Source organism: Lepidochelys kempii, chromosome 25, assembly GCF_965140265.1.
Source record: "Lepidochelys kempii isolate rLepKem1 chromosome 25, rLepKem1.hap2, whole genome shotgun sequence".
In the NCBI taxonomy this organism is placed as follows: domain Eukaryota; kingdom Metazoa; phylum Chordata; order Testudines; family Cheloniidae; genus Lepidochelys; species Lepidochelys kempii.
This window is the reverse complement of record NC_133280.1, coordinates 12,214,026-12,230,870: the sequence shown is the minus strand read 5'-3', so window position 1 is coordinate 12,230,870 and position 16,845 is coordinate 12,214,026. Positions and strand designations below refer to the sequence as shown.

At 58.1% G+C, this 16,845-nt stretch overlaps 2 protein-coding genes across 8 annotated transcripts in view; one reads left to right on the top strand and one right to left on the bottom strand.

The window, feature by feature from the left end:
- TMEM259 (transmembrane protein 259) overlaps positions 1 to 4,471 on the top strand; it is a 32,445-nt gene extending 27,974 nt beyond the window's left edge. For 3 of the 4 annotated variants that reach the window (XM_073324563.1, XM_073324562.1, XM_073324564.1), the window contains one exon: positions 748 to 4,471. In XM_073324563.1, the coding sequence (XP_073180664.1) occupies positions 748 to 1,623 (876 nt within the window). In that variant the 3' untranslated portion in view covers positions 1,624 to 4,471. The remainder of the gene's footprint in view (positions 1 to 747) is intronic. The other variant, XR_012156230.1, reaches the window with a different exon arrangement.
- The window catches only part of GRIN3B (glutamate ionotropic receptor NMDA type subunit 3B), a 47,856-nt gene that overhangs the window by 20,606 nt on the left and 10,405 nt on the right, over positions 1 to 16,845 (bottom strand). For 2 of the 4 annotated variants that reach the window (XM_073324557.1, XM_073324561.1), the window contains exons 3-10: positions 15,030 to 16,080; positions 13,594 to 13,739; positions 10,205 to 10,320; positions 8,115 to 8,266; positions 7,869 to 8,033; positions 7,149 to 7,216; positions 6,343 to 6,705; positions 3,885 to 5,103 (exon numbers count right to left, since the gene is read on the bottom strand). In XM_073324557.1, the coding sequence (XP_073180658.1) occupies positions 4,938 to 5,103; positions 6,343 to 6,705; positions 7,149 to 7,216; positions 7,869 to 8,033; positions 8,115 to 8,266; positions 10,205 to 10,320; positions 13,594 to 13,739; positions 15,030 to 16,080 (2,227 nt within the window). In that variant the 3' untranslated portion in view covers positions 3,885 to 4,937. Of the gene's footprint in view, positions 1 to 3,884; positions 5,104 to 6,342; positions 6,706 to 7,148; positions 7,217 to 7,868; positions 8,034 to 8,114; positions 8,267 to 10,204; positions 10,321 to 13,593; positions 13,740 to 15,029; positions 16,081 to 16,845 lie in introns of those variants that run through there. The other 2 variants (XM_073324559.1, XM_073324560.1) reach the window with 2 other exon arrangements.

The following is a 16,845-nucleotide window of genomic DNA, read 5'->3' as shown; positions in this document are numbered from 1 at the left end:
ACTGCCAAATCTCTTAAGATACAGGGCCTTGGACTTCTAGGTCATGGGCTCAAATCTGGCTGTGGCCATTATTGACTTAAAGTTGGACCCATAAAATGGCTGAGAGTTAATGGCAAGTGAGTTTTGAGGGGGGAGTGTCTCAGTCAAATACCGACTGGATAGCTGTCCAGAGGACATAAGGCACCTTCCTAAATGATATCTTTGTGAGGGTTGTGACTCGGGGGCCAGGGACTGAATGGGCATATGCTGAACTCCCAGGTGACGCCTGTGGTGATGGTTGAATGGTGTTGAGGAAGCTTGCACTGCTGCTGCCTGATGTCCCTGCTCTGTGGCTAGAGGCCTTGAGTGTCCCTGGGTGATGACCTGACACCTCTCACCAGCTGTGAGCCTGCAGTCAGCTGTCCATAGAAACTCCAGATATTCCTGGCTGCCTTCTTCCTCCCCATCCCTCCTTAAGAGGCTTGGATTCTGTGGTTCTCTGGTTGGTTGCAGGGCTTTTATGACCTCACTAAGCTGCTGGAGAGGCCTCTAGGGACCACAGTGGAAGGTGGAAAATCCTTCCCAAAATGTCTAGGTTTGACTCTAAATCCAGAATGTTTCTGGTTCCCGTATGAGTCAGAGCAGCCTAGCTACTCCCCTGCTCTTGTGGTTACAACAGTTAAGGGAACCAATCCGCAGACTTTCTACAGGGCTGCAGCAAAAACCTTCTTGGCCAACAAGTAACCCCTTTCCCTTTGCGTTCCCTAGCACTCCATGATCTATTTCTTCCATCATTATGAGCTGCCAGCCATCCTCCAGCAGATTAGAATCCAAGAGATGCTGCTGCAGAACCAGCAGGTGGGTCAAGGGACCCAAACAACACTTCAGGACAACCTCAACAACAATACGACGGCTGCCCCCACTGACATGGGCGGCAGGCGGCCCCATCCAGGAGCGATTCCAGCCGCAGACAGCAGCAGCCCCAGTTCTCTGGCCCCCAGCGAGGATCCCAGGGCTGTTGCCATTGCAGCTGCTACAGCCTCTTCTGTAGGGAGTGATCTGAACTGGGTAGCTGAAACTGCTGCTGTCATCACAGAAGCCTCGTTTCTGTCTGACCTGAGCACAACCCTCTTGGAGCCGAACGTGGTGAACGAAACCATGTCCAGTGGGAGCCCACAGGATGCTGCTGTCGCTGCTGCTTCAAGCTTGGTAGCCCAAATTCGAGTCGGTAGCGACCACGTGGAGACTGCTGTGGGCTCCGTTACTATTGAGGTCTCTTCAGCAGCGGTGGTTACTGCAACTGATGCACCCCCTGGGGCAGAAGACACACCAGCTACCCCCCTTGCCAGTGCCCCCCTTGTCCCAGCACAGGAGGATGGTGCATCTGTCCCCAGTCCTTCCCTTCCGAAGCAGACTGCGGCTGCAGGGGAGTCATTCAGCCAAGCAGAACCTAGCGGAAAGGACTATGTTGCAAACAGTAACCTGGCAGAGACCCCTCAGCCCCTCATGCAAGATACTGATCTGGTCAAGCATTTGGATAGTGCTTTTGGGGACCATGGGGAGACCACCCCCTGCCCAACAGCAGTGGACAGTACAGCCTGCTCCGAAACTCACTCGGAACCAGAGTCCAGGAGCCTGTCCTGAGCCCGTTCTCTCATTGATCTCTGGCAGTCCAGAAGGAATCTGGATTTCTTGTTTCTCCCCAGGCCTGACCCATAATTCCTTTTAGTGAAGGCAGAGCAGCTGGAGTGCAGTAAAGATTCCATACATTTCTCTCCTGGACTGTAAGTGTGTGTGTGTAAAAGGGACAGACTAGCTGGGAGCCATTAATGCCCAGCATCCCTCTGCAACTAGACCTGCAGAGAGGTTGTTCACCGCATGCAAGCTGCTGGGCCCCACGTTTTTCTTAAGCCATTGGCAGACAACAGGGCTGCCGGATTGGTCACTTGGGCTAGTCAATGTCACAGTTCTGTGGTCCCCACTCCTTCCTCCCACCCCTCTTGTGTTGCTCTCACAAGGAAGGACTTCCAGTAGTACTGGCTGGATCAGCAGCTGGGGACTGAGTCATTAGCCTTACTTGCCTTTGCAAGTGTGACCCAAATTGTACTAAACAATTTTTTTTGTTTTAACCCCTCCAAAAAAAAATCTTAGTGTGATGAGTTGCATCTAGTGTGGTGTATTCCTGGAAAGAGAGGCTGGAAAGCTCATCAACTGAAATGGAAATGAACCTCGGGGGCAGTCAAAAACCACTTGCTGGAGCTAAGTCATTTCCTTTCATCATGGGAGTTTTGGTGGATGCTGCTTGACATCTTCACTCTGACAGTTTGGTAGTGCCTAGCTGACTTTGTCCACAGCTGTCTCCCTGTTCTCTGCTCTTGTTCCTCACCAGCCATGTGGGCCTTGACTGTAGAGGGGTTTTTTGGCTACTTAACAAAGGAGTAAAGTTGACTGTTGCAAAGACAAATTATATATATAGCTCTATCTATTTTTAGAAAGATGTAGAGGTTTTAAAGGGTGAGACACAAGTCTGTATTAATATTGGGGAGAAGATACAGGTGGCAGTTTCTTGGCGTTCCTATCTTTTAGAACTGCAGTTTAACAGAATGTGTGTGTGGCGGGCAGGGGGTGTTAACGTCTCCTTTGGAGATCCACAGAAGGCAGCAGAGGGCATCAGCAAGCTTGGCCCTCCACTAGGGAAAGTGCATCTTAAGCCCTGTGCCCTTCTGCCAGATTTCATCGCAGACGAGAAGCTGGGAATAAGGCTTCGATTAGCTGTAGTTAAGCATCTTCTTGCTGCCCTCTCCCTCTGACCTCTTACCAGTGGCCAGCCTGTCCTGGGAGAGGTGAAACGTGAGGCTGTTTTCCTGTGCTAACAGCTCTCCGAGAGCCAGTCAGCTGTGCCTGAGCTGATAGGTTCATACCGCTTCCCCCTGCAGGTTGGTGGCAGGGGTGTGCTTGTAACCATCTAGGCTGATTCTGGGATGGATCCCCATAGCTATCCTCCCTTTTCCATTCCCGCTGCACCCCCACAAGGAGAGCAGCTCTTTCTGCCACATGGCCTCTCGGCAGGGGCTCTCTGAATCTAGCACCTTAAATGCATAGCCCATAGACTGGGTAAGCTAGAGGGGAGCTAGTGCCAGAGGCTGTGGCCTGAAAACGTTAGGAATTGAACTATAGCTTCGTAATTCCTGAAGGAGCCATCAGGGACGCATGTGTATAGCCCTGTCACCACACAGCTCTGCTCTTTGCTTTGGTGGCTTAACCTGTTTTTTCAGTGCCTTGTCCCATGCGTGGGACACCTTCACATCCTAAGATTGGGCCCTTCCACAAGTCGAGAAACCCCTTTGGCACAGGGCCAGAAGGGGAGACTGCAGGTAGAAAACTGTTACTCGTGATGGTTCAGTAGAAAAGGAAAGGACCCAAACACTGAAGCCAAGAAGAAATTTAGATACCCCCCCCTCCTTTCCTTCTTGGCAAGAAGGAAGCCTGGAGCACTGTCCTGCTGAAAGGAAGAGGCAAAGCTAGCTCTGAGATTAGTGTCTCACCCTGGTAGACTGTAGTTTGCCCAAGGGCTGTCTGTCTCTATACCTTTTTACTAACTAGTTCTAGTGGGTGACATCTGGTACCCAAGTTAGAGAGGCTGCATTAGGAACCATCCTGTTATCGGCCGCAGAGTTTTCTAGTTCGCATACCAGTGCAGGCTGAGCCCATCCTGGGAGCTGCTCCCTTTGGAGAAGGGTTTGTGGTAAGTGATGTCCAGTTCCCCCAGCAAGGCTCTGAGAGGGGAGAAAAACTCAGGAAAAGGTAGCGTATGTAGTGGAAAAGGGAAGTGCCAAGGGGGAGGGTGGGGCTTAGGCCCTCTAGATTAGAGGGGAGGTGGGAGGCATGTCTCAAGGGGGATGGAGACCAAGCTGTGGAATTGTCCTTGGGCTCTATCCTTGTCTACAGGAGCTAATCCGCCCTCATCTGGAGTTTCCTTCCTGTCTGATCAGTCCCAGGAATGAGGCCCTCAGGTATTTCCACTGCTTACCACACAGGGCAGGTGGATGGGGAATTGGGGTGTGATCGAAGGATTTGCCATGTCAGTGGCTGCCCAGCGCAAAGGGGTTTCTGACAGTATCTCAGCTCTCTCTTTCTCTGCCTTTCCTCCCCAGAAACCCATTTAGGGAGTAGATGCTGCTGCTGGAGGTGGAGTGTGCATGCCAGGGCCTGGTATGTTGGTGGACCCCTCTCGCTACACCCAGCCTCCCCAGGAGCAAGACCGGGTCCAGCCAACAACTCTCCCCTCAATTATTTGATGCTGCTTCTAGGCAGCTGGGCTCCTTGCGAACAGGTTGTAAAGGTCAGAGAGCACAAGCCAGCAGAAACAGCTGTAGGATTTTAGGGGGGGAAATGAACCAAATCATTTGCTGAATGAAGGGTAGAGTTCATTCTATTTAATTAATGTAAAAAATGTGTTTGTATATATATAATAAATATTATCTCTAACCTCTTCAGTGCTGCCGCTTTGCGAACGGTCGTGCAGGGGTTCTGGGCAGGCTGGATCTGTGAGGCTCTGGTCTTCATTCTGGGCAGTGTCACATACACTTAGCTCCTAGGTCTAAGAGACTTACTGCTGTCATAGTATCTGAGCACCTCCCTACCCCGGAGGTAGGGCACTTTCTTTGTTACAGATGGGGAGCTGAGACACTGATTAAGTGACTTGCCTGGGGAGTCTGTGGTGGAGCAGGGAATTGCCCCAGGGTCTTCCAGGCCAACCTTCCCCCCACCCTACACACAGCACAGCACTGGAGGAACAGAAGAGCAACCAGCCTTTGGCTTGAGGCACATTGCACAACCATATGGAGAAGATGCTGCTGCACTTCTGTAGCTAGTTCTCCAAACTATGTTGAGGACTTGGGAGCCTAAATATTTTTGAGGGCCTGGGCCTGAACCCCCTGGGTTTCCATCTCTCAGATTTACTGACCTCCCTTTAAAAACAGCTTGACAGCACCTTTTGGACTTTTAATGCTGCAGGGCTCATGGTCAGTCACCCTCTTATGTGTATGGACTGCTACATTCTCATACCTACATCTCTGATCTTCCATCACATCAGAGATGAGACAAGCTGGGACTTTCCTGTGCCTGAAACAAAGGGATTGTGTTAACCAGAACCTCGCCAGCAATGAGCAAGCATGAAAAATGGGGAGTCCTGCAGTGACAGAGAAGTTTCCCTCTGCATAAAACTCTTGCTGCTGGGCTGAAGGTGGAAGGAGATTTCCCACACCCTCAGCTTTACTCAAAAATACAATTTTGTGATTAAATTCCCGGTAGCTCTGTCCATTTAAATTCTGCAATTTTATGCCTTGGGGGAGGATCCTGGCTAAATCTAATCTTAATTCAGTAAATAAAATCCTAATCCCAGGCTGGCCGTTGCATCCAAAAAACAGCTCAGAGTGAAGGAAAGATGGGGAGAGAAACTCATGCGCGTGAGGGAGATGGACAAGCTTGGGGGCTGGAGGAGCTAGTGAGCAGATTCCTGAGTCAATCTGCATTTTCACCCCCACCTGCAGGATCTGAAAGGGGTGGGTGGGAGGGAGGAGAAGTCTGCTTTGCTTTTTATTCTAGTTAAAATCTTGAACTTTGTACATTTTATTTACAATCAATGTTACAGATGCTGCTAGTGAAAGGAAACACTATTAGAATTTGCATCACCCACATCACAGTATTTTCTGGACAACTGCCCCCCTCAGATGTTGTAGGGGAAAGTTTGAGTACGTCTCTATTCCATGCCGCACACCCACCCCGGAGAGAGAAGGGATCTGAAACTGGGCACAAACTTTCCTAGCCCAAGTCACCAGTTCTTAGTTCCTCATTGGATTCTATGGAGTTTCCCCAAACAACTGTTTTAAATAGGGAAGGATTCCTTGTTCTGAGGCAGTGGGGAAAGAACTAAACCTAGAACTTCCTCCTTGAGGAAAAGCCAGTCCTGTCTGTCCTCACACCTGCAGTAATGGATATGTAACTGAAAATATTTTTAAGTGAGATCCTCCTTTCCATAGCTGTCAGGAGCTTGTTGGAGGGTTCTACCATGCCTCTACAGTAAGCTGATCATGTGGAAATCTCTAAGCTTGCCATTAACAAAGGACAGCAGCAGGGTGGGAATTGGGTCCTAGCTGTGATATGAAGAAATTAATTTCAAACAAAGTGGTGAATGAGTTGGGAGTGTTCCCAGTTGTGATCTATGCAGCTTCACCGCTTCCACAACCAGGAGCCTCTGCACTTGCTCTCCAGGCTCTGGTTTGATTTAAGATGTGAAAGGAAACAGCAGCTGGTTTTCCAGAGTAAGTTCAAAAGGAACCTGAATGGCCCGTGTCCCATTACCTGTCCTTGTTCTCTGCCATGGGCTTAACAGGCAGCATGCTGATGTTCTTGGTGGGCCCCAATGCTGCCACCAGCTCGCTCTTCTGCACCAGGGCAGCTCTCAGCTGATCCCTGATTGCCTGGATCCGTTCCTCCAGCTCCCTGAGCTCCTTCTCTCTGGTGTCCCACTCCTCTGGCTGGGGCACCCTGCCATTCATGCAGTGCCACACGGGCACCTCCCTCTCCTGCGCTGGCTCAGAGGGCATCTGCTCCATGTTAAAATGCACCCGCTTGTCCTCTTTCCCAGCAGCCTTCCTGAGGTTATTCCAGCTTGGCTGGCTGGAATTTGGGGCTGGTGCCTCTTGGCTCTTCTGAATGTTGCACCTTCAGAGTGAAACAGGCAGAGGGTGAGTCGAGCCTTCAGGGCTGAGTCTACCATCCCAGCTGCCTAGAGGGCTCCCCCTCCATTGTCTGTGCCCTTCCTCAGAGAGAGGATGGCAACAGCTGGGTCTTTCCTCTAGAAGGGGTGATTGGCTGAGACCGTGCATTGGCTCCTCGTTTCTCCAAGCTGGACGCTCACACCCAAGACTCTTTGCTGGTGGCCAGCAAGGTTCCAGGGTAGGGCACCTTTCTCCCACCCAGCTACCCTAACACCCATGGGAGGGCACCGTGTGTTGGACCATTAGACAGTGGTTTGCACTGCCGCTTGGGGGCAGGAGCCCTCTGCTCTAAGCTACTGCTGCAGCTGGACAGCAGGAGCTATCGACCAGCGGTGAAGACTCAGGCCGGCAGCGGAAGTGGAACGGGGCTTTGCCCCTTGTCAGTACCTTTTCTCGAGTCTCAGCTTTTGGTTTTTCTGCTCCTCGAAGCCCATATTCAGTGCCCGGTGGATTTTCTATGACGCACAAGGAGGAGAGGAATCAGACCCGCAGGGGAAAGGCTGGGGGGATGTGAGGACAGGGCTTTGTCTTTTCAGTGTTAAAGAGTAACTTTGATTCAATGCCTTGCAGGGAGGCTTTATAGGGCTCCTGCAGAAGGGTGAATTAGAGTCTAATTAAGCCAGAGCTGGGGGTGGGTATGAGTCCCAACAGCTGCTCGGTATAGGCAGGGGCATAGACTGGTTCTGCACTAGGGAAGAGGGCAGTGTGAGACGGGGGGGCAGAGGAGGGGGAATCTTTAGGACAATACCAATTGCAGAAGGCTCCCTCCAATGGCTTTGGCGGGGCCCTACGTTATGGAGGGGCAATGCTGTGTCCCACCAGGCGAGGCGGGAGAAAAGAAAGCTGCATAGGGGGGTTCAGGGGCTTGTAGGTCCTACGATAATACAAATAATTACTAGCAATAAATGGACCCCAGCACCACTGCTCTTGGGCCAGTGAAGCACCAGGGACCGTTCTCACCACTGCTAAGGAAGGGGCACCCTGAGAGAAGGGGCTGGTGGGGACCATCAGGCCCCTGTGGAGGCAGAAGGAGGCGGCTTCAAAACCCAGCCCAGTGGGGGACAGGCAGCGTAAGGGAAGCGGGGCCGGGGCTCCAGCTGCTCTCACCTGGCTGGTGTGTAGCCAGTAGTTGAATTTCTTCTTCCTCTTGATGCAGGGCAGGATGAGGCGGTAGAAGACATGCTCGCACAGAGAGGTGAGCAAGGAGCCACAGAGCCCAATGCACAGCAGCAGAAAGAGGCCAGAGAAGTGATAGATGCCCATCTGCAGTGTCTGGAAGGGAGAGGGGGAGGGGGGGATTAGCCTGGGCCCCACGACATCTCCTCCCTGCAGAGCCCACCGGGCCGCCCTCACCTCGGTGACACCTAAGACCCGCTTGCCGCAGGGCACCATCTTGTACCACTTGTCATGCAGCAGGTCCATGAAGCCGGCCGACTTGTAGCGGCTGATGAACTCGGAGAGGTTGGAGGACAGGGGCGAGTTCTGGGGGAGCCCGATTCCATAGCCTAGTGGGGGCGGGGAGAGAGAGACATGGAGAGAGAAGCACCATCATGGGGGTGAACTGGGAGCCAGCAGCCCCGGGCTCTATTCCCAGGCCTACTGTGTGACTTTGGGCACATCATGTGTCTTCTGTATTGAATGTACAGCACCGAGCGCAGCAGGACTCTGATCTCATCAGGGTCACAAGGTGCTACCTCAATACAAACAATGAATAAAAGCCCTGGGCTCCTGCCCCCTCTAGCCCCCACCACTGCAGCATCCGAGCCTCAGGAGGGCTTGTCACCCCATTGAAAGATGGAGGAACTTGGGCAAGGTAACAGCTGGGCTATGAACCTGGATCTCCCGAGTCCCATAACCCCCCAGTCAGCCTTTCTCAGGGCTCTCAAGCCACACTGCTCCCCTCGGTCTGCCAAGTGCCTGCAGCTACACAACCCAGTGTGGTTTATTGCAGGGTGGGTGAGCAGCTGCTTCCCCCCCTAAGGTACATGTTCTCATCATAGGACAGCTTGCACCCCATTGCCATAAATCCATCTGGTCTCCCCAGGAGGAAAACCCACGAGCTTCGCCTCCTAGTGGCGGGGCAATTGGGAGCTCTCAGCAAAGAGGGCCCTGTGACACGCAGCAGCCTGCCTTTCCTTGCAGGGCCCTGCTGATGGGGCTGCCTTCGCTTCCCTGTTTCCCTTTCTAGTCGCAGCTTGGCAGGCGAGAGAACGGGGGCTTCATTGAACTTCCCTCTCGGCTCTGGGGCAACAGTCTGGTTAATGAGGAGAGATCAGCCAGCATCCCTACTGCACAGGGATGAGAGGAGGAGGAGGCTGTGCAGGAGATTAGCGGAGGTGGAAGGGATCAGGCATGGGGAGAGAAGAGGGCACGCAGCACCTGGAGGCTTTGCTCACTCTTAGCCAAACCAGGATCATGGTAGGCTGAACCATCATGCTCCAGGGCGCAGGGTCAGGAAGGATGATGAACCTCCTAGGCCACCAGACCAGATGGGCTACTGGGGTCTCCAGCAGCATGCCAGCTGTTGGGTAGCTGGCACACAGCTGGACTCAGGTGAGGGGCTGCAACACACCAGGGTTCCTCTGTGCTTTGCTAGCTCAAAAGACTCTTGCTCTGGCTGAGTGCCCCTCGGAGAGCCTGGTGAAGGGCGCCATGGAAGCACCCCTGCTGCAAGCAAAGTCTGTCTGCACTGCGGGGCCCTGTGACATGTAAGCTGTGGATTCACCAGGGATCAAAGCTCAGGTGTGCAAAAGCTCAGGTGGCAGAGGTGTGTGTGTGTGTGTGAGGGGGGGTGCCTCTCTGAATGAGACAATGGCTTTGTGCTGCTTTTGCAGGGGAGCACTCACCGCTGGCTGGAAGGCACTGGAGTCTACAGCCCCTCTGCCCTGGCCATGGGGTCAGTGTCATTTTAGTTCTGCTCTGGGTGGATCCGGCCACTAGACAAAGGAGCCTTTCCCCTCTAGGGCCCCAGTTCAGCTCCAGCTGTGACCAAAGCTCAGGAGCTGTCTGCAGTGGGGGGGCCCATAAGCAAAGTGAGCCGAGCAGATGGCAGCCAAGGCAGCACCCCCAGCTGAGTGGATCATACGGCTGGATTTCTCTCACCTCCAGGGAAAGGGGGGTACATGCAGGGAGCCTGCCAGCCCAGGCTGTGCCCAGCATCGGGCTAACCAGAGACCGGCCCCGCTCCAGGGCTGTCGGGCCGGCTCAAGAATCACACACACACAGCACAGCCACCTGCTGCAGGCTTTAACAGCCTCTCGCCAAGATTATTTACACTGAGCCATTTTAACACAGAGATCAACACTGCACTGCACCCGCCCGTCGCCGACCGCTGTGGCCCAGGACCACGCAAGCAATGCCCCTTCTCCCAGGGCACCTGGGCACTCAGCAGCTCGGGCCCTGGGCAGGGGGCCAAGGGGCCCTGGCCCCAGGCAGCGGCTCACCTTCAATAGCAAACGGCTTCCCCACGGTGAGGAGCTTGCAGTCCGAGTCGATGGTGACCTCGTAATCCAGAAGGGACTTGTCCATGATGAATGCGTTGAGCTTGGGGGGCTCGGTCCTGGCAAAGGGAGCACAGGGGAGAGGCTGATTGGCTGGATTCGCCCTCCCTGTCCCCAAGAAGTGGCTGGCGGGTTCAGGGGTAAATAGCCACAAATTACAAAAGAGGCTAGTGCAGGTGTGCTGGCTGTGGGGGGAGCTCCAGCCCAGCCTCTCCCAGCAGGGGGCACTGTAGGAAGCGGGGCAGGGTACTGGCTGTGGGGGGAAGATCCCATCTACTCCAGCCCAGTCTCTCCCAGCAGGGGGCGCTGTAGGAAGTGGGGCAGGGTGTTGGCTGGTGGGGGGGAGCTCCCGCCTATTCCAGCCCAGCTTCTCCCAGCAGGGGGCGCTATAGGAAGCGGGGCAGGGTGCTGGCTGTGTGGGGAGCTCCTGCCTACTCCACCCCAGCCTCTCCCAGCAGGGGGCCCTGTAGGAAGCGGGGCAGAGGTACTGGCTGTGGGGGGAAGCTCCAGTCTACTCCAGCCCAGCCTCTCCCAGCAGGGGGCGCTGTAGGAAGCGGGGCAGGGTGCTGGCTGGTAGGGGGAAGCTCCCATCTACTCCAGCCCAGCCTCTCCCAGCAGGGGCGCTGTAGGAAGCGGGGCAGAGGTAATGATTGTGGGGGGAGGTCCTGCCTACTCCACCCCAGCCTTTCCCAGCAGGGGGCGCTGTAGGAAGCGGGGCAGGGTACTGGCTGTGGGGGGAGCTCCCGTCTTCTCCAGCCCAGCCTCTCCCAGCAGGGGGCGCTATAGGAAGCGGGGCAGGGTGCTGGCTGTGGGGGAGCTCCCGTCTACTCCAGCCCAGCCTCTCCCAGCAGGGGCGCTGTAGGAAGCGGGGCAGGGTGCTGGCTGTGGGCGGAGCTCCCACCTACTCCAGCCCAGCCTCTCCCAGCAGGGGGCGCTGTAGGAAGCAGGGCAGGGTGCTGGCTGTGGGGGGAGCTCCCACCTACTCCAGCCCAGCCTCTCCCAGCAGGGGGCGCTGTAGGAAGCGGGGCAGAGGTACTGGCTCTGGGGGGAGGTCCTGCCTACTCCACCCCAGCCTCTCACAGCAGGGGGCGCTGTAGGAAGCAGGGCAGGGTGCTGGCTGTGGGGGGAGCTCCCGTCTACTCCAGCCCAGCCTCTCCCAGCAGGGGCGCTGTAGGAAGCGGGGCAGAGGTACTGGCTGTGGGGGGAGCTCCCGTCTACTCCAGCCCAGCCTCTCCCAGCAGGGGCGCTGTAGGAAGCGGGGCTGGGTGCTGGCTGTGTGGGGAGCTTACTCCAGCCCAGCCTCTCGCAGCAGGGGGTGCTGCCAGGAAGCAGGGCAGGGTACTGGCTGTGGGGGGAAGCTCCCATCTACTCCAGCCCAGCCTCTCCCAGCAGGGGCGCTGTAGGAAGCGGGGCAGGGTACTGGCTGTGGGGGGAGGTCCTGCGTACTCCACCCCAGCATCTCCCAGCAGGGGCGCTGTAGGAAGCGGGGCAGGGTACTGGCTGTGGGGGGAAGCTCCCATCTACTCCAGCCCAGCATCTCCCAGCAGGGGCGCTGTAGGAAGCGGGGCAGGGTACTGGCTGTGGGGAGAGCTCCCGTCTACTCCAGCCCAGCCTCTCCCAACATGGGGCGCTGTAGGAAGCAAGGCAGGGTGCTGGCTCTGGGGGGAGCTCCCACCTACTCCAGCCCAGCCTCTCCCAGCAGGGGGCGCTGTAGGAAGCGGGGCAGAGGTACTGGCTCTGGGGGGAGGTCCTGCCTACTCCACCCCAGCCTCTCACAGCAGGGGGCGCTGTAGGAAGCGGGGCAGGGTGCTGGCTGTGGGGGGAGCTCCCACCTACTCCAGCCCAGCCTCTCCCAGCAGGGGGCGCTGTAGGAAGCAGGGCAGGGTGCTGGCTGTAGGGGGAGCTCCCACCTACTCCAGCCCAGCCTTTCCCAGCAGGGGGTGCTGCCAGGAAGCAGGGCAGGGTACTGGCTGTAGGGGGAGCTCCCGTCTACTCCAGCCCAGCCTCTCCCAGCAGGAGGCCCTGTAGGAAGCGGGGCAGAGGTACTGGCTGTGGGGGGAGGTCCTGCCTACTCCACCCCAGCCTCTCCCAGCAGGGGCCGCTATAGGAAGCGGGGCAGGGTGCTGGCTTTGGGGGGAGCTCCCGTCTACTCCAGCCCAGCCTCTCCCAGCAGGGGGCGCTGTAGGAAGCAGGGCAGAGGTACTGGCTGTGGGGGGAGCTCCCGCCTACTCCAGCCCAGCCTCTCACAGCAGGGGGCGCTGTAGGAAGCAGGGCAGGGTGCTGGCTGTGGGGGGAGCTCCCGTCTACTCCAGCCCAGCCTCTCCCAGCAGGGGCGCTGTAGGAAGCGGGGCAGAGGTACTGGCTGTGGGGGGAGGTCCTGCCTACTCCACCCCAGCCTCTCCCAGCAGGGGGCACTGTAGGAAGCAGGGCAGGGTGCTGGCTGTGGGGGGAGCTCCCGTCTACTCCAGCCCAGCCTCTCCCAGCAGGGGCGCTGTAGGAAGCGGGGCAGGGTGCTGGCTGTGGGGGGAGCTCCCGTCTACTCCAGCCCAGCCTCTCCCAGCAGGGGGCGCTGTAGGAAGCAGGGCAGAGGTACTGGCTGTGGGGGGAGCTCCCGTCTACTCCAGCCCAGCCTCTCCCAGCAGGGGCGCTGTAGGAAGCGGGGCAGGGTGCTGGCTGTGGGGGGAGCTCCCGTCTACTCCAGCCCAGCCTCTCCCAGCAGGGGGCACTGTAGGAAGCAGGGCAGGGTGCTGGCTGTGGGGGGAGCTCCCGTCTACTCCAGCCCAGCCTCTCCCAGCAGGGGGCGCTGTAGGAAGCAGGGCAGAGGTACTGGCTGTGGGGGGAGCTCCCGTCTACTCCAGCCCAGCCTCTCCCAGCAGGGGCGCTGTAGGAAGCGGGGCTGGGTGCTGGCTGTGGGGGGAGCTTACTCCAGCCCAGCCTCTCGCAGCAGGGGGTGCTGCCAGGAAGCAGGGCAGGGTACTGGCTGTGGGGGGATTTCCCGTCTACTCCAGCCCAGCCTCTCCCAGCAGGGTCGCTGTAGGAAGCGGGGCAGGGTGCTGGCTGTGGGGGGAGCTCCCGTCTACTCTAGCCCAGCCTCTCCCAGCAGGGGGCGCTGTAGGAAGCGGGGCAGAGGTACTGGCTGTGGGGGGAGCTCCCGCCTACTCCAGCCCAGCCCCAGCAGGGGGCGCTGTGGAGACTGGTGCAGCGCACTGAGGGGCGGTAGCCCAGAAACACACAGTTCCTTTCCCGCGCGGGCCAGTTCATGGCGAATGAGCCCGGGGCACACACCCGCCTTCCCCCGGGCGTTGAGCTTGCCCCTGCTGTTGTCCCCTTACTTGAGCATGGTGACCCCGGCGGGGGTGGTGGGGACGCTGTGGCGCCGCATGTACTCATGCATTTCGGGGAAGCTCTTCTTGATGTACTCCTCGGCGCTGCTCTCCCACACCGTGCCGAAGCGGAAGCCCTGCGAGGGGTGGTGCAGCTGCAAAGAGGACCAGGCGTGCGGCTTGCAAATACCAGCAGCAAGGCGGGTGAGCAGGGGAGGGAACCGGAGGGGTTGGGGGGTCAAAGCAGTGAACCCCACATGCCACGAAACGTGCTAGCCCCGAGCCCACCAGCCCTGCCCGTCTAACCTGGAGTCGCAGGCTGTACATGCCAGGCTCCATTCCCCACCACTCAGTGGCACCAAGTAAGATGTTTCTTGGGAGGGGGCACATGCCAGTCCCCCCACCCCCAGCCGGGGAGTCTCTCCTCTCTTAGCTACACCGCGTGGGAGCCAGCGCCAGCCGGAGTAGCTGTCTCGGGGGCCGCCCCTGCACTCTGCCATACAGGAATCAGACACGCCGGGAGCCAGGGGGCAGCACCATTTGGTCCAGCCGCCCCTCTGTCTGGACGGCCGGGCCAAATCTGAGCGGGGTTATAAGAGCGCAGCCACAGCGATGCTCCGGGCGGCTCTGGCATCAGCCGAACTGATTTAGTGTGGAACTATGAGCAAGTGCAAAACCCGGGGGGAACCGGTAGGGTTTGCCCCTCCTCTAGTTGGCATCACTGCTACCACTGGAATGCAGCCACCTCTGGGGTGGAGGTATTTCTCTGCAAACAGCAGCAGTTCAGGACAGGAGGTGAGGAAGCATGCTGCATCTAGCTTGAACTGCAGGGGAGAGGGATTTTAAGGGAGGCAGAATTACCCCAACTGGAATCTGGCCAGGACTCAGGGTGAACCCCCGCCCTAACTCTTAGGAAAAGGACTCTGGGGTCTTTGAGGTTGCAAGCAGACAGGACCTTGGATTTAAGTGCACCAGCACTGCAGGGCCAATGGCTCAGAGACGGCTCTGAGGGAAGAGCACCCCCTACTGAACCATCCACTGGATTTTACACCCCCTGCCCCTGTCGCTCCCAGAGCCAGCAGCAGCCGGGAGCCAGCTGGGAAAACGGGGTGTGGCGGGTGGCTCAACAGGCAAAGCTCCAGGCGACAGCCCAACACAACGATGGGTTGGGAATGACATGGACAAGATTCAAAAGGCCTAGCGCTAATAACGCTCTTGCTCTGGAGTCCGCGAAGTGACGGGTAGGGGGGCACTCTCCTCTTGGAGTTGGGCCTGACCCCAAGGCCCCAGCATGGTACTAAAGAGCGGTGGGCTGCTGGAGTGGCCACCACCCAAAGGAAACCGGGATGCAGAGGAGACCAGCGTGGGGAGGGTAGGGAAGATGGTAACATCCCCCGACCCCTCGGATCCCTCCCGCCTCCAAGGCAGCGCAATGGCCCTCCCACCTTGGGGTCGTGGATCCCCGAGAGCTCCTCGAAGGTCTTCTCCCCCACCATGACGGCGGCCAGGTTGGCCGTGTAGCTGGAGAGCACCAGGAGGCAGAAGATGGCCCAGAGGTTCATGAGGAAGCGGCCGGTGTAGCACTTGGGCGTCTTGCTGGAGACGGTGCGCCCGAAGAGGATGGCGTAGCAGAGGTTGAGGGCCGAGGAGTAGGAGAAGATCTTCATGCGGTTGCGCCCGTTTGGGGTCATGCCGTAGGGGCTCTTCCACTCGTAGAGGGTCAGGAAGAGCGCCGTCAGGTGCAGGGCCACGAAGATCCCCACCCACATGGTCCAGTGCAGGGGCCACATGAAGGCGCCGATGGGTGAGGCCGTGTCCTTGGTCCTCACCAGGATGCCCAGGCTGGTGGAGAAGAAGGGGCTGGTGAAGTCGATGACCTTGCTCCTGGCCGAGTTGATGCTGAAGGAGGTGACGGCCATGTGGGCCGTGCCGCTGAGCAGGTCCCCCACCAGCCCCGTCCACTGCCCGTTCTTCCAGGCCCCGTACTTGCCGTCCCCGACGATGTAGAGGTCGAAGTCGAAGGGCAGGTCCTCGGCCAACTTCTCCAGCAGGTCGATGCAGTAGCCGTAGCAGCACTTCTTGTATGCCAGGGGCACCGAGCCGTTCTTGGCGGTGAGCGCCTCGAAGAGGGCCTCCAGCACGGCCGAGTCGTTGGTGTGGGGGTCCAGGCACAGCTGCCCGGCTGGGCAGCTCCCATCCTCGTCCACCTCCCGCGTGAAGACAAACGGGTGTTCCACCAGTGTCACCACCCGCACCCTCACAGGCAAGAAGCCACCCCTGCCTTCCGGGCTCTTGCGCGGCAGCTGGTTCTGCCAGAACCCTTCCTCCACCTCCAGCTTGCCGTCCTGCCAGCTGCCCACCGTCACCCAGGTGGGCGCCCCCAGGGAGTCGCGCAGCAGGCTCCAGATCCGGTAGCCGCGCTCGGTGTGCACCAGCGACGTGTTCCTCACGGACACCCGCCCCGTCCGTCCGTGGAACGACGTGTTGGCCAGGAACCTGGCGGAGGGGAGAGAGGAAGCATGGGGCAGCTGACATCCCCAGGGTCGGGGAGCTGAGCACAGAGCCACAGCAATGGGGCCAGGAGGGAGCTGTAGACAGGGTCTGGCCACAGTGATGCCTTTCCTGAGTCCAGCACACCAGGGGCCCCGGGCTGGGACGGTGGCAGGAGGGAGCTGATCTACTGAACAGGCTGTCAGGCGGATCGGGGCAGGAGGGGATTTCTGGACGGAGGGGAAATTGATGAGTGTTCGGAGACCCAAGGGGCTGGAGGGGACCCAGCAGCGGAAATACTGGGAGTCTCGCCCTTTTCTGCACCGATCTCCCCCATCTAGCTGGGCTCTGGCCAGGATCTGCCCCCCAGTGAACAACAGGGGAAGGGCAGGGTGGTCACAACCCCCAGGTTGAGAACCCCCTGCTCTTCAGGACCCTGAAGAGGCTGCTCCAAGCCCAAGGACCTGACCTGGGGGGGGGGGGGGCCTCCCCCAGCCTGGTTCCACTTGCCAAATCAAGGAGTGCTTCAGTTGATGGTTTTCTGAGAGCAGAGGTTGCTCCGTGCTGGGCAGTCGTTCCGGGACTGGCTGAACTGAGGGTTTTAGAGAGGCAGGGGCGCTGGCAGAGCTGGGGGTGGGGGCGCCCTTGGGCCGGGAATCTTCAGCAGCAATGTCTGTGACCTGGTTAAAGGGGCCGATTATTACCAGACCGGCTGGACAAGCGGGGAAACTCAGGGCCTCCCGAGTGCAGGTGTGCAGGGAGGAGCTGTGT